This window comes from Rhinopithecus bieti, unplaced genomic scaffold (genome assembly GCF_001698545.2).
Source record: "Rhinopithecus bieti isolate Rb0 unplaced genomic scaffold, ASM169854v2 scaffold_315, whole genome shotgun sequence".
In the NCBI taxonomy this organism is placed as follows: Eukaryota; Metazoa; Chordata; class Mammalia; order Primates; family Cercopithecidae; genus Rhinopithecus; species Rhinopithecus bieti.
In genome coordinates, this window is record NW_016803481.1 from 2702720 (window position 1) to 2729684 (window position 26965).

At 46.4% G+C, this 26965-nt stretch overlaps 1 protein-coding gene across 1 annotated transcript; it reads left to right on the forward strand.

Moving 5' to 3' along the window:
- On the forward strand, window positions 1-26965 carry TRIM35 (tripartite motif containing 35). Its single transcript, XM_017885231.1, has 6 exons — window positions 1-789; window positions 13005-13100; window positions 17585-17815; window positions 21697-21719; window positions 22594-22712; window positions 23732-26965. The coding sequence occupies exons 1-6, from the start codon at window positions 355-357 to the stop codon at window positions 24307-24309; spliced, it is 1482 nt and encodes a 493-aa protein (XP_017740720.1). The 5' UTR covers window positions 1-354; the 3' UTR covers window positions 24310-26965.

A 26965-nucleotide genomic window follows, 5' to 3' on the forward strand; every position in this document is an offset into this window, starting at 1 on the left:
TTTAAGACCCAGCCACTACTTCGGAAGCAGGAAGTTGGGATCGCTGGTTTCTCCCATCCGCGGGCCTGAGGTTCCCGGGGATTGGTTAAGGAACGGGCTCCTGTTCCCATTTCCAGCCGGAAGTAGGTTTCCAGTGACACGGAAGACCTACCGCGCCGCCTGGGAGACCCTACCGTGCTACCCCGGCCAGGGACCCGCCCCGAGCCGAGCAGGCAGGAACTGCGGGCACAAGGCACGTCCCTCTCTCCCAGAATTTCCCGTGCACACCGGAAGTGGGTGGGGCTCCTCCGGGCGCCAGACGGGTGGGAGGGGCCGGAGCAAAAGTTTCGGGATCCCGGGCCGGCTGCTCGTGCCATGGAGCTGAGCCCTGACGTGTCTCCCGGGCCTTCCCGCTCCTTCAAGGAGGAGTTGCTCTGCGCCGTCTGCTACGACCCCTTCCGCGACGCAGTGACTCTGCGCTGCGGCCACAACTTCTGCCGCGGGTGCGTGAGCCGCTGCTGGGAAGTGCAGGTGTCGCCCACCTGCCCGGTGTGCAAAGACCGCGCGTCGCCCGCCGACCTGCGCACCAACCACACCCTCAACAACCTGGTGGAGAAGCTGCTGCGCGAAGAGGCCGAGGGCGCGCGCTGGACCAGCTACCGCTTCTCGCGCGTCTGCCGCCTGCACCGCGGCCAGCTCAGCCTCTTCTGCCTGGAGGACAAGGAGCTGCTGTGCTGCTCCTGCCAGGCCGACCCCCGACACCAGGGGCACCGCGTGCAGCCGGTGAAGGACACTGCCCACGACTTTCGGGTAAGAGCAGCGGTTTGCACGAGGCGGCCGAGCCGGGACTGGAACCCGGAACCCCTTGGCTCTGCTGCTCCCGCCTGTCCTGCCTGCCAGAGCCCAGTGTGCCTGCGTCTCACTTCCAGCTTGCAGGACCCCACCATTCCGACCCAGGTTCCCTACAGGGCCTGGCTGCTTCTTCAAGGTCGGCCCAGGGGTCCGTGCTAGGAGAAGAGAACGCAGACAGAAAGTGAGAGCTGAGGTTACATGATGTTCCCAAGACAGCGACATTTGCTTCTGAAGGGCCCAGGCCATGCATCCTTTGTGCCAGCCGGGTGTGGCCCAGGTCCCTTTAAGCGGCACGGAAGTGGGTGCAGCCCACGAGCCCTGTAGCTTGGCACGCTCAGTTTAGAAGTGGAGGAGGAGCCACAGACCTGGCCAGGGCTGTGGAACCTGGAACCTTAAGATTTCCCCCAAACCAGTCACCTACTTGCCAAGCTGATCCCACGGTTTGTATTATCTGGGGGAGAGGCCTCTGACCCTAGCTGGCTGACTGGCTTATTCTGGTTTATAAACCAGCATCTCCATACCTACAGTTCTAGTGGCTATACATAAACCCAGGAGCAACTTACAGGGCAAAACTAACATGGAGAATTCTTCAGTATAGGAAGGAAAAATGAACAGAAGATAAGGGTTAGCCTAAGTCAGCATTTTCCAAAACGTTTAATCTTAGCCCATAGGAAGCAGTGCATTTTCCCTTGTGATCCAGAACATATGTATCAGTTGAAACAAGTTTTCTGAACATGTCCATGGCACTCTGGCATTTTCTGTTACTTAACTTTTTTTTTTTTTTTTTTTTTTTGAGACCTCTGTCGCCCAGGCTAGAATGCAGTGGCGTGCTCTCAGCTCACTGCAACCTCCACCTCCCAGGTTCAAGCTATTCTGGTGCCTCAGCCTCCTGAGTAGCTGAGATTACAGGCAGGTACCAACACTTTTTTTTTTTTTTTTTTCTAGTAGAGACAGGGTTTCACCATGTTGGCCAGGCTGGTCTGGAACTCCTGGCCTCAAGTAATCTGCCCGCCTCTGCCTCCCAAACTACTGGGATTACAGGCGTGAGCCACTCCGCCTGGCCTCTGTTACTTTACTTTTAAAAAATTACCCAGCACGTGAAATACTGAATTTATTTCATTACCTGCTAATGCATGAGTCAGAGTCCCAGTTGGGAGAACACTGGGTAGCTGGCCCGAAGCTGCATGGACTGGAGAGGAGGAGCTGCCCGAGTCCCCAGTGCCTGGTCTCTGGGCTCCTCTGCAGCCCTGCCTTCTTTTTTGCAATACCTGTTTAAATACAGAAGTCTGTTACCGCTCCATATGCATTTGACAAAGTGAAGGGGAATGTAAGGATGCTGTCAGTATGCATGTCTCAGTGAGTAATCCTTTTACTCCTGTCACCGTTTTTGCTTAACATGGGTCCATGTCGATGCTTTTCCTGTTTCCACTGGCGGAAGTAGCAGATCCTGATTTGGAACAGCTGGAATAAGTGCTGGCCAGCCTGGGGTCTGGGGCCCAGGTCAAGGAGGGATCATGGTTCAGGTCATGATTGATCCCTATTTGGCTGGCCGAGGTGCTGATCAGGAGATGGGCAGGGGTCAAGGCTGAGAATATCCAGGCAGAGCCCCCAGGTTGGGGCCAAGCTAGGATTCAAGAGCAGAGAGCCATGCACCAGCAGATGCCTGCTACTGCAGGGTCCCAGGGATACTGCAGGAGGCAAGATAGATAATTTCCAGCCTCAAGGAGCTTCCAGCAGAGACCCAACGGAAGAGGAGGTGTCAGCCAGGTGAAAGAGCGTATTTCAGGTAGAGGCAGCAACATTTGGAAGTGGGAAAGCCTGACTTTCCAGGCACCGAGGGAATTTCAGGGTAGTTAGACTGAGGATGGAAGTGCGGGAGGATCCAGGAGGCCTGTGGCTCACCCTTGCTGTGAACAGCAGCTGGGGATTTTAGCAGAAGAACGATGGTGTCAAGTCAGTGGACACTCAAGATGATGTCAGGGGCTGAGTAGTCTAGTCCCAAATGGATCTGAGAAGAATGAGAGCCGAGCGTGGTCAGCCAGATGCAGGGTGCAAATCACTCATTTACTAGACAAATGGGTACTGATGGCTGTTGGGTGCCGTGGCCTCTTCTTAGCTTCATGGAATTCTCATTTGAGCAGGGGGCATAGACAGTCAATAGACAAGATGTAGTTCTGTGTGATTCAATGTAGGTGGTTGTGGGGGAGCAGTATGGGAAGATTCCCCCCACCCCTTGGTAAGAAGGGACTAGGTAAGAAGCTGTGTGCCTCGCTGAGGGAGTTTCCAGTTGTGTGCTGTGGGGAGCCCTGAAAGATTCTAAATGGGGGAGCTTGTGATGGGGTATGTGCTTTAGAAAAAGATTACTTTGCCAGAATCATCCCAGCGGACACATTTCAGTGCTCACTCTGTGCTAGATGCTTTTCAGTGTTCACACGTCAACAAATTTAATGCTTACAAAAACTTATTTTCAGGTCCTGTGTTAGTTTTCTGTTACTGTCGTAATACACAGCCACAAATGTGGTGGTTTAAAATAGCACAAGTTTGTTTTCTTATGGTTCTGGAGGTCAGAAGTCCTAAAATTGAGGTGTCGTTAGGGCTACAGTCCTTTTGGAAGCTCCAGGGAGAATTTCTTTCCTTGCCTTCTCCAGCTTACAGAGGCCCCCTTCCTCTAGCTCTGAAGTATGTCTTTTCATTCTGCGTCTGTTGTCACTTTGCCTTCTTTGACCAGGTCTACTACCTCCCTCTCATAAGGACACTGTGATGACATTGGGCCCACCGAGGTAATCCAGGATAACCTCCCCATGGCAAGATCCTTAATTTAATCATCCTCACAGTCCCTTTTGCCATACAAAGTAACATATTCACAGGTTCTGGGGATTAGAATGGGGACATCTTTTGGGGGGAATAATTATTCAGCTTGCTACAGTTAGGTGCTGTTATCCCCATTTTATAGATAATGATAGAATCATAGAGAGGGTAAGAAACTTGTCCAGAATCACAGAGCAAGTAGCTCTAAAGATCACCTGGAGCCTTGTTCAGTTCATACTGATCCTGGACGTTGAGAGAGATTTCTCTCATCTCAGACTTGTGTGGGCAGCTGACTATGTGTTAGGGGTTTGAGTGGCTGTTGACCACTGTCAGGACGGCAGAAGGTACTGGTTGTGTGCCAGTACTGCATGTCCAGTACAGGGCAGGACAGTCCTAGACCTTCCCTTCGTGAGCATGGTTGTATCATCTCCCTAATAATTACATAGTTTCAGCTCAATGTTGCTGTGAAAGACAGTACAGGATGTGGTGGGAGATTGTAAGGGGGAGGCTGCTTTTGTTTGGTGGAGCGTGGGAACGAGTCTCCAAGGAAGTGATTTCGCTGAGAGGAGCTGATTGAGGGGCGGCCAGGAGTGTGTGTGGGGGGGGGGGTTGGGGAGCGGGGCGCAGTGTTGGGGTGTGCAGTGACCGAGAGATGTTTCACGTGGGGACGAGGGAGTGCAGGACAGATCCTGCAGGACACAGAGGGCCGTGCTAAGGAGCTGGGATTTTTGTCGTAGGTGCAGTGGCATATGATGGAAGGACTGATGAGATTTGGGAATCTGGCATCATGCTTACAGCAGAGCTCTAGCAAGAAACAGTGCTTAGAAGGACCTTCAGAAATCCTAGTGCGGTGTTTCTCAAACTTGAACGAGTACACATTCTTCTTAAAGGAAAAAATAGTCCAGCAGTGAAAGTTAAATTATTTTATTACTTACATGCATACAAACGCAAACCTGGTATACATAGCACTTGCTCACGCCACATATAAGCAATAAAACCAAAGGAAGTGAACAGATTGAATACAAAACTAAAATCAATAACATTCCACTTAAAATACTAATTCTAAAGTTTTATTTTGCTGGAACAAAATCTCTACTCCTGGCCAAGATACTTCTGATTCTCCCATTACTCTGTTCCAAGTGACTAATCCACCCAAATTTCTCTGAAGAGCTCTGGAGCTTTCTTGTTACGGGATTGGCCTTCATCTGGGTGTGGCACATTCTTTACCTGCTATGTGTATTTCTCTTCTTTCCTTATCAGGACAAGACAATGAAAGTTGTATGGCTTGATACCAAGTAAGCTGTTAAGAAAATACGAATGGTGAACGGGCGTGGTGGCTCACGCCTGTAATCCCAGCACTTTGGGAGGCCAAGGCAGGCGGATCATGAGGTCATGGGGTTCGAGACCAGCCTGGCCAGTATGATGAAACCCCTTCTCTACTAAAAATGCAAAAATTAACCCGGCATGGTGGCAGGTGCCTGTAATCCCAGCTACTTGGGAGACTAAGGCAGGAGAATCGCTTGAACCTGGGAGGTGGAGGTTGTAGTGAGCTGAGATTGTGCTACTGCTCTCCAACCTGGGCGACAGAGCAAGACTCTGTCTCGAAAAAAAGAAGAAAATACAAATGCTGGTGCTGAAGTTGTGAACTGAAAGCATATGTCAGCGCTGTTTATTCCGTGACTTGGAGTTGGATTGTCTTAGTATTGGTTTAGGTTACCATTAAACGAAAACATCCTCAGAATGACTGTCATTCCATTGTGATGGAATGGTTACATCTTGTGAGGAAATGGTTACATCTCAGTAGTGAGAGGTGGATCAAGGCCACTGTGTTTCATGCCTGTAATCCCAGTGCTTGGGGAGCCTGAAGCAGGAGGATTGCTTGAGGCCAGGAGTTCAAGATCCTGCACCAAAGCAGAAAAAAATTAGCTGGGTGTGGTGGCACATACCTGTAATCCCAGCTACTAGAGGGGTTGAGATGGGAGGATTGCTTGAGGCCGGGTATTCGAGGCTGCAGTGAGCTATGACTGGGCCACTGCACTCCAGCCTGGGCAACAGTGCAAGACCCCGTCTCGTACATACATACATAAAGTTCTAAGGTCAGAACTCAGGATTCCTGCCTCTCAGTCCAGTGCTCTCCAGCTTACATCTTCAACAGAAGGCCTGTGCTGAGCTGCCTTGTCCAGACCCTTGTCTTATCCAGACCATGTCTTACCCATCTCACAGGACTGGCATGATGACCACTCTTTGCCACAGCCTCTCCCTGTCCCAGCTCCAGCCCTCTCTCCCCTTCTGGGGTCAACATCGTAGAGTCCATCTGGCTGGATCTAACCCGAGGGTACTCTCGATACCTCTTGAGCCACATTCCAAGTCTTCCCCCTTCCAGTGGTTTTCCCCATTTCCTAACCACTCACCCCATCCTGATCCCCAGCTTTTAGGCAAGGACTTACCAGCTCTTCGGTTGCACCAGAGGACATTGTTGCTTGCTTGTCCAGGCCTGTGCCCAGTGGTATTGGGAGATGGGAACAGTGGGGGGTGTCTCACTAGACTGCACACTGAGGCTCCTGAGTGATGGCCTCCAGCAGTGAGCTCCATGGCAGACACCTGCTTCGGAACGAGGTCTGAACACATAGGGGAAAGACAGATCTGGGAGACTGAGTTGGAGTTGCATAAGAAAGGAATTTGGATGAGCTCAAGTTATCCTCCATGCATTTTTGCTGTTCATTTAAGAAACGTGGACCATATCCAGCAGGAGAGTTAGGTTACCTGGCATGTAGGTGGCACTTAAGAGCTGTGCCAAATGCACAGCATGTGCCAGCCACTCTCATGTAAGCATCTTACAGGTATTGACTTGTGGAGTCCTCACAGCAGTCCTTTGAGTTTGGTAGTATTTTTTATCCCTCTTATCCAGATGAGGAAATGGAGGTGCAGAGAAGTGAAGGAACATGTTCAAGATCACCTGCTACTAGGTGGAGGTGCTGGGATTTGAACCTGGATGGCCAGGTGCCAGAACTCTTGGCTGCTGCATCAATCTGCCTGAAAACAAATGGTGAAATTTGAGAGACTGTAGAAACTTCTCTGCCTTGATTTTTAAGGTGAGGAGCTTGATAGCTGAAGAGAGAAGGAACTTTTACCAACTCACCAGTGGGTAGTGACAAAGACAAGGCTCCAAACCAGCCCTCCTAACCTTCAGTCCAGGAGGCACAGTGGTATAGCAGAAAAAACACAGGCATTCCATGTACTCATTGACTGGGCAGATGATTAACTGAACATCTACTTTATGCAGGGACTTGGATATGCAGGGGACAAAACAAAGTCTCTCACCTTGCAGAGCAAGCATTCCTTCTGCAGAAGTGTACTGAGCACCACTGTGCGAGGTAGAGAGGACCTGGAGGTTAAGACCTGCCCTCAGGAAAGAGAAGCTATTACCTTGGATAGTGAGTGCGGAGACAGAGGTGTCCAGGGCGCTGTGAGCCCCTGGAATGGAACCAGGGCTGGCAAGATCAGGGGGCTTCCTGGAAGAAATGAGGGGTACTAGAGCTGAGTTTTCAAGGTGATGTTGGGTTAGTTGGAGGAAGCAGGTGGGAAGGGAACTAGGCAGAGCAGCAGAGTCTCACAGGGCAGAAAACCTGGCTCGGACCAGACAGAGCTGGTTTCAAATGCAACTCTAGCACTTTGGTAAGTACTTGCAAAAGGGCTGTGAAGACCTTGTGCAATGATACTCATTCTTTCCCTTGCCCCTACCTTCCTACTTCCAGCTATACCACAGAGCACCTGTCCTGTTAATGAAAATTGTGGGTAACGTGTTAATGAAAATTGTGGGTAGCATATTAAGGTATTCAATATGCAATTGAAATTTGATGCTTAAGGAATCAATTTGTCATTTTTGGGAAATAATGTAGTCTATATGATCACATTCTGGATCCTTTAGTATGAATAAAAACCTATTTTGTGTGTGTTTATAACTAAATAATCTTTAACGTGGGCCGGGTGCGGTGTCTCACGCCTGTAATCCCAGCACTTTGGGAGGCCGAGGCGGGCGGATCACCTGAGGCCAAGAATTCGAGACCAGCCCGGCCAACCTGGTGAAACCCTGTCTCTACTAAAAATACAAAAATTAGCTGGGTGTAGCCTGTAATCCCAGCTACTTGGGAGGCTAGGGCAAGAGAATTGCTTGAATCTGGGAGACAGGTTGCAGTGAGCCGAGATCGCGCCATTGCACTCTAGCCCGGGCAACAAGAGTGAGACTCCATCTCAAACCAAAAAAAAAAAAACAAAAAACTTCAGTGTTATAATGTGATGCTAAAAGGCTTCTTTGCTCTCCTGAGCTTGGGACTGGGGGATGTTCCAGATCTGTCTTGGGCCCCTGCTACTGCCCATTCATGTGCTCCTTGGGCTACAGGCAGGTCCCTTGAGTGGTAATTCTATTTGTAATCCAAGCATATTTAGGGTTAAAATTAATACCAAAAGCAAGCAAAAGAATATTGTTTAGATGCATTCAAATTCACACTTCTTACGTGTCATATTTCCTAGGTTAACCACTAGATGCACAGAAAGGGAAAAGTGGAATAAAAAAAAGTGTAGTAAATTTTAAAAAAAGAAAGGAAGAAAAAGAAAAATAGAATAAGCAAGACAAATAGCTCAGAACAAGGTGGCAGATTTAAATGCAAACATATCGGTAATTATGTGTTAAATGCTCCAGTTAAATGAAAATGTTGACATGACTGGATAAGAAAACGAAACCTAATTCTGTGTTGCTTAATATAACTATCTCAGTGAAAAAACATTTGATAAAATTTACCATCTTTTTGTGATTAAAAAAGCGGGAAACTAGGAATGGAAGGAATTTTATTAGTTTGATTAAGGATATCTAGCAAAAAAACTTATAGCAAATATCACATTTAATGGCAAAACATTGAAAGCTTTCTTACTGACATCAAGAAAAAGACAGGAATGCCCATTATGACCAACTTTATTCAGTTTTGTGCAGGATAGCCTTGTCAAGGAACTAAGGCAAGAATTATAAATAAAAGATGTAAGGTTTGGAAAGAAGGGAAGAAAAACTGGCGTGTAGATAATATGGTTGCATATTTTTGCACTGAGATTTCTATGTGTAGAAAGTAAAGATTCTACAGTTAAATCATGAGTATTAATAAGTTTAGGCGAATGCTGAATCCAAAAATCAAGAGATACAAAACCAGTTGTATTTCTATGTATCACTAGCAAATAGAAAATAAAACATAGGCATGGAGGTTCACACCTGTAATCCCAGCACTTTGGGAGGCTAAGCCGGAAGGATTATTTGAGCCTAGGAGTTTGAGACCAGCTTGCACAACATAGCCCTGTCTCTACAAAAAGTTGAAACAAATTAGCCAGGTGTGGTGGTGCATGCTTGTAGTCCCAGCTACTTGGGAGGCTGAGGTGGTGGGAGGATCACTTGAGCACAGGAGGCTGCAGTGAGCTATGATTGTACTACTGCACTGCAACCTGGGTGATAGAGGGAGACCCTGTTTTGGTGTTTTTTTTTTTATTTAAAAATATGTTTACAATAATATAAAAAATAAGATATCTAGGAAGAAATTAATAAAAAATATGCAAAACTCTGATAGGGAAAAATATACTTCATTGAGAGATATCAAAGAACATTAAGTAACTGGTGAGATATATTATGTTCGTGGATTAGTAGAGTCAGTATTTAAGCCTTTCAGTTTTCCCCGAATTGATCTATAGAGACAATACCATACTAATCTAAATCTCAACACGATTATTTTTGTGTAACTTCACAAACAGATTCTAAAATTTATATGACCCTCAAAGGGCCAAAAATTGCCCAGACATTCTTGAAGAGAAACCTATCAGAAATCCTCTTTTTTACAGCTACAGAAATTAAGGCTGTGTAATATCGGCACAAGGATAAACAGATGGGCCAGAGAAACAGATGGAGAGAACCAAGTAACAGATGTATGTCTGTTTTAAGACAGAGGTGGCTCTGCAGACCAGTGAGCAGAGATGGTCTTTTTCAATAACGGTGCTGAGACAAGGAACTACCTGGGCACACCATGTACAAAAATAAACTCCAGGTATCCACGTCAGACCTAAACGTGAAAGGAAAGATATAAAGCTTTGAGAAAATAATGCAGAGCTATACAATAATAATACAAAGCCATAAAGCTTTGAGAAAATAATATGATTGTTTTTGTGATCTCAGTGTAGGGAGGTGTTTCTTAAAACTAGTGTACTAATCCTAAAGGAAAAGACTAATACATATGGCCATATTTCAATTAAGAAAGATAAATGATGAAGTAGAAAATACCCATTACATCTCTAACTAATCAAGGACATACATTGTATATATATAATAAATTCCCACACACCAGTTAGGAAAATGGCAGGCAACGTAATGGAAAAATGGGCAGTACTTTACTGAGTACTTAAAACTAAACATCGAAGTGGTCAATAAACATTTTCCATTAACATTGCTCTTGCTGTAAAAATTGGTACCACTGCTTTGGAAAACAGTTTGGCATTACCTGCTAAAGTTAAAGACACATCTGGTGGCCCAGCAGTTTTATCCCCAGGAATATATTACAGAGAAACAAGTTCACATGTGTCCCCAGGAGACATGTACAAGAGGGTTACCTCCTCTGGGTCTAACTTGATCCTCTGTGTAGTTGGACTCACAGTGCTTACCTTACAGGGAGAATTCAAATTAAATAATTGAATTAAATAGAATGTTTGTAAAGTGCATAATTTAGTGCCTTGTGTATAGTACATGCTTAATAGTAACTGCTTGCTAGTAATAGTAATATAATTGTTGGTTAGTCTCATCAACTGACATCTCAGAGAAGGGCCATTTTAGGATTGGTCTTTTCTGAAGGAAACCAGAACTCTCTAAGTGGTTGAAAAGTTTGAGAAGATCAAGGGACTATCCCCTTTCCATCCTTATTGTCCCATGACTTCCTAAGGGCCAGGGTTGAAGGGCAGGGGCTGGGCTGTGTTGTTTTGGGGCCTGCACACCTCTGGGTAATGCACATGGGCAGCTGCTTCACTCTGTCACTTACACTAATTTGGCAAATCACCAAATTGTCCTTTTGGACTCTTACATGAATTTGTGTCAAAAATCTCATTCTATAAAATAAAACATTGGAATGACATTTCAGTGGATTCGTGGGGGCATTCATGCAAATGATAGATGATATACTATAGAAAACAATGTTTAAAAATCTTAAATATTCTCACTTAAGATGAGAAGATCAAAATGAGTTGAAAATAAAACAGAACTGCAGAAAATGAAATCAGTAACCATTTTGTTTTCTGTACTGTAAGACTTAAAGGAATGGGCTACTGAGTGGGACCAATGGGCCAGTTCTCTATTTCCTAGTAAATTGCCCTAAAACTTAGCACCTTAAAACAAACATTTATTATCTTTGAGTTTCTGTGGGTCAGGAATTGGGCCTGCCTTAGCTCTGGGTGCCTCTGCCTCAAGGTGTCTCATGAGGGGCTGCAGTCAGAGTATTGTGGGCTAATTCTAGCCAATGGGCTAGTTTTCTATTTCCTAGCAAATTGCCCCAAAACTTCATGCCTTAAAACAAACATTTATTATCTTTGCGTTTCTGTGGGTCAGGAATTGGGCCTGCCTTAGCTCTGGGTGCCTCTGCCTCAAGGCCTGTCATGAGGGGCTGTAGGTACGGAGCTGTGGTCTCATCTGAAGGCTCAGCTAGGGCAGGATCCTCATTTACACTCACATGTGTAGTTGTTGGCAGGATTCAGGTCTTCACTGGCAGTTGGCCTGAGAGCATGAGTCCCTCACTGGCTGTAGGTCAGAAGCTACTCTCAGTTTCTTGCCCCAACAGTCACTCCCAGGGCAGCTGACCACATGGGCTGCCATCCCAGTGAGCAAGCTAGAGAGAGCAAGGCAGGGTGTGCACAGCCTTTGTCACCTAACCTCTGACGTGACTTAGTATCACTTGCCACATTCTTTTGGTCAGAAGCAAGTCACTAGCCCACAGGGCAGGGGATTTCACAAGGGCATGAGTACTAGGAAGTGAGGGTCATTGGGGCCACTTTAGAGGCTGCCTGCCTGAATCTGACCTTTGCCCATAAGGAGTCATGTCCCTTCCACATGCAAAATGCACTTGCCCTCTCCAAACATCTCATCCCTTTACAGCATCAGCCCAAAGTCCGGGTTTGTCATCTAAATCAGGTCCAGATGGGAATAAGGTTTTGGGGGACACCTGTATAATTTATGGCTGCATAACCAGTCACCCCAACATTTAGCAGCTTAAAACACTCATCTCACAGGAGGGAGGGATCACTGGGTACTGTCTCAGCAGCTGCCTCCACAGCTGTCCAGGTTCACGTCCTGACTCTTCCACGTACTAGCTGTGTGCCCTTGGGCTGGTCATTTCCCTTCTGTACCTCACTTTCTCATCTGTAAATGGGACCAGTAATATAACTTATCTGCTAGGGAGGAGTGATGATTAAATGACATAAATTCTCAAGTAATTGGCATAGTCCTTGGCGCAGAGTAAGTGCTGAATACATGATAACCATTTATAATTGTTTGAATTATTTTTCTTAGGAAAAAACTTCAGACGCTTCCTGAGAATATAGATCGAAAAGGATAAAGAGGGAGAGAAAATGATAGGCCTCAGATGCAAGAGGCAGGAATCCAACATAAAACACTGTCGTGGTTCTTCAGGTCGTCCAAGGACATCAGAAACAATCATTAAAGTTTAAGAAACAAAAACTACTGAACGAAAAATATTTGTGCCTGCTGATTAAAGTATTCCATGCGATCCAAGCAGTGTTAGAATGTCAGGATGCGGGAGGGGTATGGAGGGGCAGGTTGAGGTAAGGCCTCATGGGAGGTAACTGAACCCCATGGGAAATGACCAGCTCCACCCCCATTGTCAGTTACCGCCCATTAGAGATTGCAGACCCATTCAGTCTAGGAAATTGCAAAGGGAACCTGTGACCACACTGTCTGCAGTTGTCTGCACAGCTCAGGGATTCAGACCCAGCATGAACCAGCTTTTGGCCCTCATGGGACACTCTTCTAGCTGGTTCTGTGACCAACATGAGAGCAGGTCACTTCTCAGCCCCATCTCCCAGTCTGTACCAGGCTGGACTAGAGGATATCTGAGGGCCTTAGAGGATATCTGAGGGCCCTTTATCCCATAGATGTCTGATTCAGGATCAGGACTGTACTTACCATCTGTGCCCATAGCACTTGGCATGGATGGGGTTCGGCAAATGCATTTGAGTTACACTTGTGTTGAAGTGGAGTCCCAGTTGTAAATGTGATGTGTCTGCCCTCCCAGCCCAACCTCCAGCCCTAACCTGTCTTCCTCTCATTCCCACATCAGGCCAAGTGCAGGAACATGGAGCATGCACTGCGGGAGAAGGCCAAGGCCTTCTGGGCCATGCGGCGCTCCTATGAGGCCATCGCCAAGCACAATCAGGTGAGTGAACGATGGGGCTGAGCAGGGAGATTGGGTCCACTCAGGGCAGTCGGGGGAGGAGTGAAGATGCGTCGGCCCTGGCTTTGTCTCACATAACCCTCTGGGTAGAGGTGGGCTCCCTTACCTCTGATGGTCCTGTGCAGCCACGTCCTGGATGCTGACCGTGGCTTCTCTGCTTTGGCCCCTCTAAAGACCCAGGTGTGATCATGCCAGCAGCCACAGGAGTGACTTAAAAAGCTACCAACACCATCTGCCCTGTGGCACATGCATTGTATCACCGCCACCTGTGCATTCAGTGATGACCTGGGACTCATGTAATTTCTTGTTTTCTTTCAGTTGCCACATCCACTCCATCAGCAATCCTATTCCTCCATCTCTAAAATACGTTATTTCTGTCAAACTCTCTATGTTCTGGTCCAGGTCACCATCATCTCTCACTGGGCCTCCTGCCTGGGCCTCGTGCTTTCTTTCTTTTGTATTCTGCTTTCCACGGACTGGGGTGATTGTTTAGTAAAACACACCAGCAGTGCCCCTCCTCTGCTTAAAACTGCCAGTGGGCTTCCAGTCACCCTCAGTACCACCCAGATTCCTTACCATGGCCTCCAAGGCCATTGCCTGACCCTGCGTATCCTCAACCTCATTTACTTCTCTGCCTCATCTTCTTTCTGTCCCTTAAGCAAACTAAGTCTTCTCCCCAGAATGCATGCCCAGCATCTTTGCCATTAAAATCTCAGATGTCCCCTTCAAGAAACTTTTCCTGATCACCCTCCTCTTTTACTCAATGGCACACTTCCCTGGTTTATTTCCTTGATGACACTTCATTACCTGTAATTACCTTTGGTTTTCTATTGGCTTTTTATCCCTTCCCATCAGAATATAATGAAAACAGGGCACACTATTGCCAATTATCTAGAGGAGTTCTTGGCACACAATAGGTGACCAATAAAAATGTTTGTTGATTGAGTGAAGTGAGTAAGTAACCAGTAACTGTTAATCAAATGAATGAATGGGCTCCCTCTGTCCCCACTCTGGTTGTTCTGCCTGGCACCCTCTCTTCCTCCAGGTCCCGTGTGGATTGGCAGCCTTGTTTCTGACTTTTGATCTTGGCTGTGGTCTTTGGCTTTCTGAGGTGGCTGCCTCTAGTGATTACCACTCTGTTAGACTCATGTTAGCGACAGCTGAGCCATGCCTGGTCCGGTTTGCTGGGCACTGTCCTCAGGACCCTGTGGTCCTACTATGTGTCCAAAGGTGAGGATTAGGCCCAGGCAAGGGCCTCATTAACATCTGGCTGTGGAGTTTACCCTGAGCCACAGAGCTGGTGGAACAGAGTGGAAGAAAGGACTATGTGACACACTGGGCGCCAGGGCAGTAACCGCAAAGCAGACCTATTTCCAAATCTAAGCCCAGTTCCCCAGCGGATCCCTCAACCCCTTCCAAGCTAATCCTCTCCTCTAAAAAAAGGGCAATTCCCTCTTACTAGGATTTAAAAAAAAAAAATCAGATAAAATAATGCATATAAGTGCCCAACAGAGAGAAGTCGTTAACATTTCTGATGTCTAATAGACCGACAGACTGGTGGGAGAGAGTTTTCACTTTTTCAGTGGATTATTTTGTCATCCGATGTCAGAGCTATAAATACATGTTGAAATTCCAACTCCAAATAGCAATTACGAACCTGCTGTTGCTGGAGTTTGTTGAGTTGTTTTTCCAGTAGTCATCGTGGAGTCATGTAGCTTCATCATTGTTCTCTTACTTGGTTTCCTTTTGTGGCTAAAGCCATATGACTGGCTTGCCTTGTCCAGGACTGGGTTGGGGATACTTGGGGAGCGTCTGTCTGTCCATGTGGCAGTACTACCTGCCCATGCCAGGGAGTGTAGGAGTCCTGAGCTTTTTGCTGAGGCTGAGGGTAATGAGGTCACGTGGGAAGCCCCTAGGATTCCAGCCTGATTAATACTTTGTCTATTAAATTCATTTAATCAAGTCGATGAGAAAAGTGAAAGTTGTAGTGTTTATTCCTTTATAGTGAGGCCATCATTGCCCACGGTGAGTGGGCAGGAGTTGACCTTGCACTTGCTGGTTTTTCCTGCCATGCGCTGTTCTTGATTTTTCTGTGTGATAAGAATTATCGAGGAGAGGGAAAGCGTCAAGATAAATAGCTAATGCATGCGGGGCTTAATATCTAGGTGATGGGTTGACAGGTGCAGCAGACCATCATGGTGCACATTTACCTGTGTAGCAAACCTGCACATCCTGCACATGTGTCCTGGAACTTAAATGTTAAAAAAAAAAAAAGAATCACCCTGGATTCTGCTCTCTCCAATGCAGACATCAGTCTTTTCAGTCTGATGGGTTAGCCATGCTGTTTGTCTTCATTTGCATTTCTTTGATTATTGGTAAGTCTGTACAGCTTTTCACAAGCATAACGGCCATTTATGTTTCTTCTGTGAATGCTAATTCACATTATTTTTTTCCCTTGGAATATTTGTCTTTTCTCTCAGTGGATTTGTAAGAGTGCTTTGTACATTAAGAATAATAGCCATTTGTCATAAATGTTGCAAATATACTTCCTGTTGTCATTTCTTTTTCAGTGGATCATTTTCAATTTTTTTGGCCATTTTCACTTTTTCAGTGAATCCTTTTGTTATATTTTCAGAGCTATAAACATACAAACAGTCCCTGGCTTATGATTTTTTGACTTTACCATGGTGCACAGGCAATGTGCATTCAGTAGAAACTGTACTTTGAGTACCCATCAACCATTCTGTTTTTCCCCTTCAGTACAGTATTCAATAAATTACATGAGACACTCAGTGCTTTGTTATGACATAGGCTTTGTGTTAGATGATTCTGCCCAACTGCAGGCTAATGTGAGTGTCCTGGGCACGTTTAAGGTAGGCTAGACTAGCCCGGGTGCAGTGGCTCACACCTGTAATCCCAGCAGTTTGGGAGGCTGAGGCAGGCGGATCACAAGGTCAGGAGATCGAGACTATCCTGGCTAACATGGTGAAACCCTGTCTCTACTAAAAAGGTACAAAAAATTAGCCAGGCGTGGTGGCGGGCACCTGTAGTCCCAGCTACTTGGGAGACTGAGGCAGGAGAATGGCGTGAACCCGGGAGGCGGAGCTTGCAGTGAGCCAAGATCGTGCCACTGCACTCCAGCCTGGGCGACAGAGCAAGACTCCGTCTCATAAATAAGTAAATAAATAAATAAGGTAGACTAGGCTAACCTATGATGTTTTTAGTAGTTTAGGTGTATTCATTGCTTTGACTTAACCGTTTTTCAACTTATGATGGGCTTATTGGGATGTAACCCCATCATACATTGAGGAACATCAATATTTAACTTTCAGTCCAAAGATGAGATTACTAACCTGCCATTGCCACAGCACACATTTTGAATGGGTTTTCTAACAGTTGTCATGGAATTACATTTTTGTTTTTAACTTTATGAATAGTCTCTTGCCATACACACCTCTTATTTTTCTATGTATTCAGTTATCTCATTCTTTCTTCGAGGCTTCTCAGTTTTGTATTGCACCAAGGAATGTCTTTTTTATTCCAAGCTGAGAAATATTTATTTGCTTTTTCTTTAATTACATTTATGGTTTTATCTTCCCTTTGAAAAAACTTTTTGTGAGGACAGGCACGGTGGCTTATGCCTGTAATCCCAGACTTTGGGAGGCCAAGGCGGGCGGATCACCTTAAGTCAGGAGTTTGAGACCAGCCTGACCAACATGGCGAAACCCCGTCTCTGCTAAAAAACACAAAACTTAGCCGGGCGTGGTGGCACACACCTGTAGTCCCAGCTACTTGGGAGGCTGAGGCAGGGAGAATTGCTTGAACCCAGGAGGCAGAGGTTGCAGTGAGCCAAGATCACACCACTGCACTCCAGCCTAGGCGAAAGAGTGAGACTCAGTCTCAAAAAAAAAAAGAGAAAAAAAAAAACAAAACAAACCTTTTGTGGTTATGATTTGGAGTGTGTATATTATTTTAATGATTATTTTAAAATAAATACTTCCTACTGCTCCTTTGGTAAAGCCTCTGGATCAGACAAATTTTAAGTCCTAAGACTGGAAGGCAAATACTTTAAAAAAAATCATTGCTATTTGCAGCCATGCATTTCTATGATTCAGGACTTCCTTGTTATGGTGCAACCTAAAGAAGGAACTGAACATTGTATGTAGATGAGATTATAGTACTACAATTGCAATCTATAAGCTGTGATTTTATTTTTAAAAAAACCCTATCAAAACAACCTATTATTAGGTTGTTGGACTTTCCCATTTGAAATCTGAACTTAGAAATGTGTGCTTATAAACTACTATGTTGATGCTTACAAACTATTATGTTGATATTTTATCTATAGGCGTTCTATACATGATTTCTTTGAACATAAAGTTCCTTTGCTAAAAATGGGAAAGTTGCTGGGTTATGGAGGTTCCCTCCGTATCTGACCCCGGACTCCCTCCCGCTCTCTGCCATAGGTGGAGGCTGCATGGCTAGAAGGCCGGATCCGGCAGGAGTTTGATAAGCTTCGCGAGTTCTTGAGAGTGGAGGAGCAGGCCATTCTGGACGCCATGGCCGAGGAGACAAGGCAGAAGCAGCTTCTGGCCGACGAGAAGATGAAGCAGCTCACGGAGGAGACAGAGGTGCTGGCACATGAGATTGAACGGCTGCAGATGGAGATGAAGGAGGACGATGTTTCTTTTCTCATGGTAAGGAGCTCAGCATCTTTATTCAGTGACAGGGCCAAATGTTCCGGCACCAACTGGGAGCCACAGCCCACCAGCCCTGGCCAACCTCATCTTCCTGGAGCTTCCCGGGTACTGGCCTGGAAGAGCTCACAAGTGATCTGCTCTGCTTGTGTCATGAAGCTAAAAAGAGTTACCAGGGCAGAGTTCCTTGAAACCCTCTTATTTCTTCCTCTCTCTTCTTTTTTTTTTTAGAGACAGGGTCTTGCTCTGTCACCCAGACTGGGGTACAGTGGGTGATTATAGCTCAGTGTAACCTCAAACTCATGGGCTCAAGTGATTCTCTCTCCTTAGCCTCCTGAGTAGCTGGGAGTACAGGCACGAGCCACCATGCCCAGCTAAGTTTTTCATTTCTTAACAGTCAGGTGGGGGTGAGGGGGGTCTCACTATGTTGCCCAAGCTGGTCTTGAATCCCTGGCCTCAAGTGATGCTTCCACCTTGGCCTCCCAGGTAGTTGGACTGCTGGCGCTCCACTGTGCCTAGCTCCTGTCTCTTCTTTCTTCCTTTCTCTTGCCCTCTCTCTTACTCTCATTTTTTTTTCCTGTCTCTACCTTTTAATAAAATGAATTCTTTTAAAAGCATTCAATTATTTAAATTTTTTATTTAAACATGATGCCTTGGCTTTCTATCTTCTTAAGAAAAAGATGATTCTGTTCTCTCTTTTAAAAAAACAGTATTATTCATTTTTTCTTCCTTTTATTGATTTATTTCCTCCCCATGAGCCATCGGTCCTTACAAATTTCCTGCAGGGAAATTTCTGGGCTTGAAAGCTGGTCTGTAAACTGGCCAGGGTGGTGAGGTGTCTCCTGTCCCTGGAAAACAGCTGACTGCTGTGGAAGGGATGTCGCTGTAGAGCGGAGCGGGAGGCGACAGGGATGGTTATCTGTTCAGGCAGTGTCACCTCCTGGGTGGGACCTTTAGGAGTTCTCCACCTCACTCAGAGCCTTGAACCGTGAAGCCTTCTGTCTCCAAAATGTCCCTGATTATGAAATCATTCTGTGTTCAGAGCTGTCTCTAAAAGAAAATGAAGGGAAAAAAAAAGATAGAAAAACCATTTCGTGGGCTCCAAAAGCTGTGTGTCTCGTGGATTCTGTTTAGGGAACTGGGAGTATTGTCTTGCCCAGTACCCAGAGTGCTTTCAGGGATGATTTTGGTTTGTGGTTCCTTTTTATTTTTTATTAGCAACTTTATTGAGATATAATTTACATGCTAAACAATTCACCCATTTAAAATGTACCACTCAGTGATTTTTAGTATATACAGAATTGTGCAATCATCACGACAATTTTAGAACATTTCATGCCTCCAAAAGCAGCCCTGCTTTAGCTGTCACTCCCCAGTTCCTCCTCCCACATAAAAACTGTTACCTAAATTGAGTCTAACAGAGTGGTAATTACTAGAATTAGCAGGCCCTGGCAACCACTAATCTACATACTATCTACATAGATTTACCTATTGTAGACATTTCAAATGCATGGAATTATGTAACGTAACCTTTTGTGACTGCCTTCTTTCAGTCGGCATATTTTGAAACATCATTCATGTTGTAGCATCTATCAGTACTTCATTCCTTTTTATGGCCAAATAATATTCCATGGCATAGATATACAATCATGCATTGCTTGGTGATGGGGATATGTTCTGAGAAATGTGTTATTAGGCAATTTTTTCATTATGCAAATGTCATGGAGTGTGCTTACATAAACCTGCATGATGTAGCCTACTCCACACCTAGGTTATATGGGATAGCCTTTTGCTCCTAGGTTACAAACCTGTACAGCATGTTGCTGTACTGAATACTATAGGCAACTAGGGCCCACTGTTAAGTATTTGTGTATCTAAACATAGAAAAAGTACAGTAAAAATATGGTGATGTAATCTCATGGGACCAGAGTCATATATGTGGTTCCTTGTTGACTGAAACATCGTTACATCGCACATGGCTGTATTACATTTTATTTATTGATTTATCAGTTGGTGGTTGCTGTGGTTTAAATATGTTCCCCAAAATTTATGTGTTGCAAACTTAATCCCCAATGCCACAGTGTTGGGAGGTGGAGCCTAATAAGAAGTGATTGGGTCCTGAGAGCCCTCATGAATGGGTTAATGTTGTTACTGGCAGAGTGGGTTAGTTATTGAGAGAGTGGGCTTGTTATAAAAGTGAATTTGGGCCCCTCTTGCTCTCTTGCAGTTGGTCTTATGTGTGGTCTCTTGCCCTTCTTCCTTCTGCCGTGGGATGACACAGCGTGAGGGCTCTCATCAGAAGCCAGTGCCTTGCTCTTGGACTTCCCAGCTTCAGAACCACGAGTGAAATAAACTATTGTTTATAAATTACCCAGTCTGTGGTATTTTGTTATAGCAGCACAAAATGAACTAAGACAGTGGTCATTTGGGTTGTTTCTATTTTGGCTATTATGAATAATATGGCTGTAAACATTCAGGTAGCAACTTTTATGTGGACATATTTTCATTTTTCTTGGAAATATGTCTGGGAGTAGATTTGCTGGATTATATGGTAACTCTAGGTTTAACTATTGGAAGAACTGCCAGGCCATTATCCAGAGCAGCTGTATCATTTTATATTCCCGTCAGGAATGTATGTGGATTCCAGTTTCTCCACATTTTTGCCAAAATTTGTTTTTGAAAAATTATAGCCATCTTTGTAGGTGTGAAGTGGCATCTCCTTGTGTATTGCATGTCATCATTTCTCTGATGGCTAATGACCTGGAACATCTTTTCATGGGCTTTTTGATCATTAGTAGATCTTCCTTGGACAAATGTCTGTTCAGATCCTTTGCCCATTTTTAACATGGGTTGTCTTTTTATTGTTGAGTTGTAAGAGTTCTTTATATAGTCTAGATACAAGTTCTTTGTCGTTTTAACTCTACATGTAGGTCTTTGATGCATTTTGAGTTATTTTTTGTATATGGTATAGTAAGTGTTAGTCCAACTTCTTTTCTTTCTTTTTTTGCATGTCAACATACAGTTTTCCCATTACCGTTTGTTGGAAAGACTATTTATTCCTCCATTAAATCATCTTGGCACTCTTGTAAATAATTGATTGATGGTAAATATGAGAGTTTATTTCTGGACTTTCAATTCTATTCCATTGATCCCAATGCCTGTTTTTTATTAGCACCACATATCTTGATTTGTAGTAAGTCTTGAAATTGGGCATTATGAGTCTTCCAATGTTCTTCTTTTTCAAGATGGTTTTGGCTGTTCTGGGTCCCTCGAAATTTTGTGTGAATTTTAGGATCAGTTTTTTAGTTTCTGCAAAGAAGCCAGCTAGGATAACGGATTGCACTGAGTCAGTAGATCAACTTAAGGAGTGTCTTAGTATGTTTTCTGTTGCTATGACAAAATATCACAGACAGGGTAAATTATAAAACAGTCCAAGTTTATTCAGCTCATTGTTCTGGGTGAGGCCAGCAAGTCCAGGAACATGATGGCTCTGGCATTTGGTGTGGGCCATCTCATGGCAGAAGGAGGAAATGAGTGCAAGACACAGTAGTTGCTCATTGTTTTATAGCAACCCAGTCTCATGATAACTAAACCGCTTCACAGTAATTACATTAATCTATTTGTGAGGGCCTGCCCTCATGACCCAATCACCTCTTTTTAGGCCCTACCTCCCAACACAGTTGCACTGGGGATTCAGTGTTCAACACATGAACTTTCGGATAATATGTTCAAATCATAGCAGGGATGTTATTGTTAACATCTTGACAATATTAAGACTTATGATCCATGGAATGCATGACTCCTTTTGAGGTCAGAAATGTATACATTTCCTCTACATCTGTGTCTCTGTGTTGTTATTTTTTTATTTTCATTTTTTTCAGAAACACAAGAGCCGAAAACGCCGGTAAGTTGCCAAAGCGGGTGGAGGGGAGGGCAGGAGTGGGCAGAAATACCAGGAGTACAAACTCCAGTGGCCCCGGGGCAAGCAGGTAACAGCCAGCTGGGTGCACCAGCCCACATGAGCTACTGTGCCCTGGTTTTGAGAGGGAGTGGTGGATGATGGCCAGGTGGAAAGACCCCCCTCACAGCATCCGGTTCCAGTTGGCTCTGGGGCAGTGTTGTTCTCCTGAGTGTGGAGGGTCCCCGACTGCTGTGCAGGGAAGGAGAACACCATCCTGCACGTGGCTCGCGTTTCTCGGGGTCAATGTCAGGCTTGTTTCTCGGTCAGCCCCCTCCCTCTGAGAGCCTTAGGCCACAGTGGTTTGTGTTGATGGTTGTTGGGTTCACAGGGATGAATGAGGAAGAGCTGTGTCCCAGTCAGAGTTGTCCAAAGATGGAAGAGAGTGCTTTTGGAGGGAGTGAGTTCCCTGTGCTCACTTCCCACTGGCAGTGTGCAAGCAAAGGCCGGAGGACACCTTGGGACCGTTGGACTAGAGCATCCTTAGGGTCCCTTCCAACTCAGACATCCCGTGAGCCAGATGTGTAAGTGTGATTTCTGCCTGGAAGGATGGCAGCCATGTTAGAGAACCTCCTGTTTGTATTTCTCCTAGGTGGGGCAGGGTGAGCCCTTGGACTGAATTCTGAAGGGAGGTAGCAGCCCTGTTGGCCTTGGCCCATCTCCCATCATAGCCCAATCCAGTCTTGTCTTGGGGAAGGTGGCCAGGAAACTTGGGCCTGAGGGAAGGGAACGAGTCCTGTTGCTGGTTTCCAGTTGGCCCAGTTCGGCCCAGGATGCATGGCTCTGACCCTGCCCGCCGTACCCCATTGTACTTTTCCAGACTCTTCTGCACCATGGAGCCAGAGCCAGTCCAGCCTGGCATGCTTATCGATGTCTGCAAGTACCTGGGCTCCCTGCAGTACCGCGTCTGGAAGAAGATGCTTGCATCTGTGGAATCTGGTGAGCGGGGGTGCAGGCAGGTGTCCCAAGCATGGGTGGAAGCCCTTTATGTTAGCAAAGAGGCACCAGGGCTAGTCTCTGCTCACCTCCCACCTCCTCAGAGGTCCCCTCCTCTCTCAGGTGATCCCTCTGCCAGGCCCTTGCAGGCGAGTACCCGTACCCTGGTCTTCTCCACTCTGCCCGACACCTCCAACCCTTCTGGTAGAATGCCTTCTCTCAGGACCTTAACACTTGGTCCCCTCTTCAGAGAGGGAAACTGGCTTCCTTGTCTATTCAGAACTGTATTTTGTATGATAAAAGACCTCCTCCATCTGGGATCACCTCTCCCAAGACGACTGCAGCCCACACGAGCCACAGTGTCCTGGTTTTACAGGGAGGAATATCACTGACTCAGGGAATGGGCCATGCTGTCCTAACATCCCTGGGTCGTGTGAATGTTGTGTCTCTGCCTATATGAGTTCCTGTGGCTGCCATAACAAAGGACCAAAACTGGAAAATGAGAGAAGTTGACTCTCTCACAGTTCTGGAGGCTAGAAATCCAAAATCCAGATGTTGGCAGGGCCAGGCCCCCTCTGAAACCTGTAGAGGAGAGTCTTCATTGCCTCTTCCATCTCCTGGTGCCTCCTGGCCATTCTTGGCCTTATTGGCTCCCCCTCAGCACTTTGATCCCCACCTCTGCCATCACACAGCATTTCCCCCTGTGTGTCTGTGTCTGTCTCCTCTTTATTATAAGGACACAGGTCATATTGGATTGGGGACCCTCCTCCAGTCTTACTAACACATGTACAACCACCCCACTCCCAAATAAGGTCACACTCTGAGGTACCAGGGGTTGGGACTGCCACATATCTTCTGGGGGATGCAGCCCAACCCCTGCCACCGCTCCCACCCTGGGCCGCTCCTTGCATGGACTTGGGGCCAAGTGGGACACAGTGGTTGGTTTGTGGGGCTGGAGATATCCACGTGTGGCCTAAGGGACCTCAGGTTTGCTGATTCCGCATTTCTGCCCCTGCTCGCAGTACCCTTCAGCTTTGACCCCAACACCGCAGCCGGCTGGCTCTCCGTGTCTGACGACCTCACCAGCGTCACCAACCACGGCTACCGCGTGCAGGTGGAGAACCCGGAACGCTTCTCCTCGGCGCCCTGCCTGCTGGGCTCCCGTGTCTTCTCTCAGGGCTCACACGCCTGGGAGGTGGCCCTGGGGGGGCTGCAGAGCTGGCGGGTGGGCGTGGTGCGTGTGCGCCAGGACTCGGGCGCTGAGGGCCACTCGCACAGCTGCTACCACGACACACGCTCGGGTTTCTGGTACGTCTGCCGCACACAGGGCGTGGAGGGGGACCACTGCGTGACCTCCGACCCAGCCACGTCGCCCCTGGTCCTGGCCATCCCACGGCGCCTGCGTGTGGAGCTGGAGTGCGAGGAGGGCGAGCTGTCTTTCTATGACGCGGAGCGCCACTGCCACCTGTACACCTTCCACGCGCGCTTTGGGGAGGTGCGCCCCTACTTCTACCTGGGGGGTGCACGGGGAGCTGGGCCTCCAGAGCCTTTGCGCATCTGCCCCCTGCACATCAGCATCAAGGAAGAACTGGACGGCTGAGCCGGCCCGGGGCTACCCAGGTCTTGTGCCACGGCACTGTTTTCTTTCTGCCCTCTTCCTAATGCCCACATTGCTTGGGCACTACTGTGCCCCCACCTCCTTGCCAGGCTCTTCCTCCTGTCCCGCCTGGTCCTTTCCCGTGACTCCAGGCTGCGCCTCTCTCCATATTTGGTCCCTTCTCTGTCCACAGTCAAGAGCTATCTGGGTGGCACCTCACTGGCCAGGCTCTCCCGAGTCGTGGCACCTCCACAATGTGAATTTTCTGAATCCCCATTCCAGGATTTCTGGGAATAATGTTTACTTCTAGAATGGGCCTGTTGTAACCCATGTCATCCAGGTGTGGTAAAGCCATTGGATGAGGAGGGGACTGCCATGGAAAGGAGAGTTTGTTACTTATGGTTCCAAGAGGAGGGCCCATAGGAAAGCCCCACGATTGGTCAGAAGGAGGAAGGAAGGAGGGGAACACGTGGGCAGGAGACTTCCTCTGGTTTTCTCAGGAGGAAATGGGCAAGGCAGAGTAAGCAGGGGAGACAGGTTTAGGGGTAGCTGACTTGAGTAATTTCAGTGGCTCTCAGCGTAGGGGCTGGCCTTTTTGTCTGATACCTGGCCCCAGGATAGTCAGACAGGTGAATGTTGGCCTGGGGTGTGACAGCCGTGGGAGAGCCATGTGAAGGAGGCAGCTGGCGCCATCGCTCCGGATTAGTTGGTTTCCGTAGGAAAGGTGTGTGCTCAGCCAGATGTTTGCTATCTCCAGGGATTAGGGGATTGGCTAGCCTGGGAGGAGCAGTCTGTCCAGGTCAGTGAGGCCCCAGATATCAGAGCATCAAGAGTACAGGAAGTACAGTTAATGCAGGGCCTCTGCATGGCTGTATACCCCGTCCCCATCAGATCAGCTCTGATTGATCTGTTCTTGCACAATTTCTTCTGAACGCAGGGTTCCAGAGCACTTAAACGCAACATTTAAAAATCGTGGTTTCGGCCTATTTCCTTGCCAGGCCCGTTTCCCCACCTGGAAATGAGATAGGAGGACTGGATGAGGACATCCTGCTATAGTCGCTGTGGAGGAAATTCCTCTGGTTAATTCTCATCAGCATCTGCAGAAAGGAAGGAAAGAGGGCACCCTTTTCGGTTGGGAAGAAAGGAGAGGGGTGGCGCCGTGGACGTGGCCCTAAACGCTGTGGGAGAGGGAAGAGGAGACTGGGCCTCGCTGCCCTCTTGTCTCTGCTGACTTCAGCCTGGTCATGCTTGCTCTACCGCTTGCGATTTCATCCTGAATTTCTTCCTCCACCGTGCCTGCAGACTTTTCCCTAGGCTTGTTTTTTCTCCCACATCTCTGAAGAGAGTTTTTAATCGTCAACTCACTATGTCCCAGGAAGTGGCATCATAAAAGGAAATATTTCTTTTCCTAGGAGCAGTGTTAGAATCTGGGTCACATTCCTGACCAAGGACTCAGCATCCCACTTTCTGCCCATCCCCTCCAGTTCACAAAAACTGACATTTTAAACAAATCATGACTCATGCCTATTAGTTGGTTATAAATATATTGTGTACACTGGTTACATAAAATTTACAGCCACAAGGAGGGCCCAGGTAGGCAATGCCAGTGTGTGAAGGGGCTGGGTTGGGTGTGGTGAGGATGTTGGCAAACCAGCACACGCACCTGCTTGGAAGATGCTCAGCCTCACAAAAACTCCAAGCCCTTTGGGAGCCAAAGCGTCTGAGAGTGTGACACTCCTATAAAGTATTTATCACACCCATTAATATAATTTCTATATAATAAACTTGACCTGAAATTATTTCATTCGTTATATGAAAATTTTTTAAATGATTTTTATTTTCACTCTAGATATGGGAAGAGTTCTTTGTTCTTTTGTTTTTTAAACAGGATAACTTGAGCAGGCTAGGCCTCTTAAAAAATGATATTTGAGCTAAAACTCATTTTTCTTTTGGCATTTTCTTTTCAACGTTCTTATAAGCAAAGTTCATCCACGTTGTAGCATGTGTTCAACTTTATTTTTTCGTCGGCTAATATTCCATTGTATGGAATGATAGTACTACATTTTATTTATCATGCGTCGACTGGTGGACATTTGGGTTGTTTCTACTTCTTGACTATTATACATAATGCTGCTAGGAACACTTGTGCACAAGTTTTTGTGTGGACCTATGTTTTCATTTCTCTTTGGTATCTGCCTGGGAGCAGATTTGCTGGATCATGTGGAAACTGTTTAACCTTTGAGGAACTCCCAAGCTGTTGTCCAGTGTGGCGACACAATTTTATATCCCGTCAACAGGGCATGAGGGTTCTGATTACTCCACATGCCTCAGTGCTTTTTATTATCTATCTTTAGCCATCCTAGTAGGGGTGATGTGGCATCTCATTGTGATTTTGGTATGCATTTCCCTGATGGCGAATGATATTGAGCATCTTTTCATGAGCTTATTGGCCATTTGCATATCTTCTTAGGACAACTATCTTTAGATCACTTGCTCCTTTTTTAATTGGGTTATTTGTCTTTTTATTATTGACTTGTAAGAGTCCCTTTATAGCCTAGCACAAGTTCCTTTAACTGGTATATGATTATAAAATGTTTCTCTGTGAACTGTTTCATTTCCTTGATGATGTCCTTTGAAATACTAAAGCTTTTAATTTTGA

What these genes read in the sequence shown, in the direction of transcription:
- TRIM35 (XM_017885231.1), top strand. Translation starts at nt 355, where the DNA reads ATGGAGCTGAGCCCTGACGTGTCTCCCGGGCCTTCCCGCTCCTTCAAG. An exon ending in ACACTGCCCACGACTTTCGG is followed by an intron (nt 790 to 13,004) that starts GTAAGAGCAGCG and finishes TTCCCACATCAG; the next exon opens with GCCAAGTGCAGGAACATGGA. An exon ending in ACGATGTTTCTTTTCTCATG is followed by an intron (nt 17,816 to 21,696) that starts GTAAGGAGCTCA and finishes CATTTTTTTCAG; the next exon opens with AAACACAAGAGCCGAAAACG.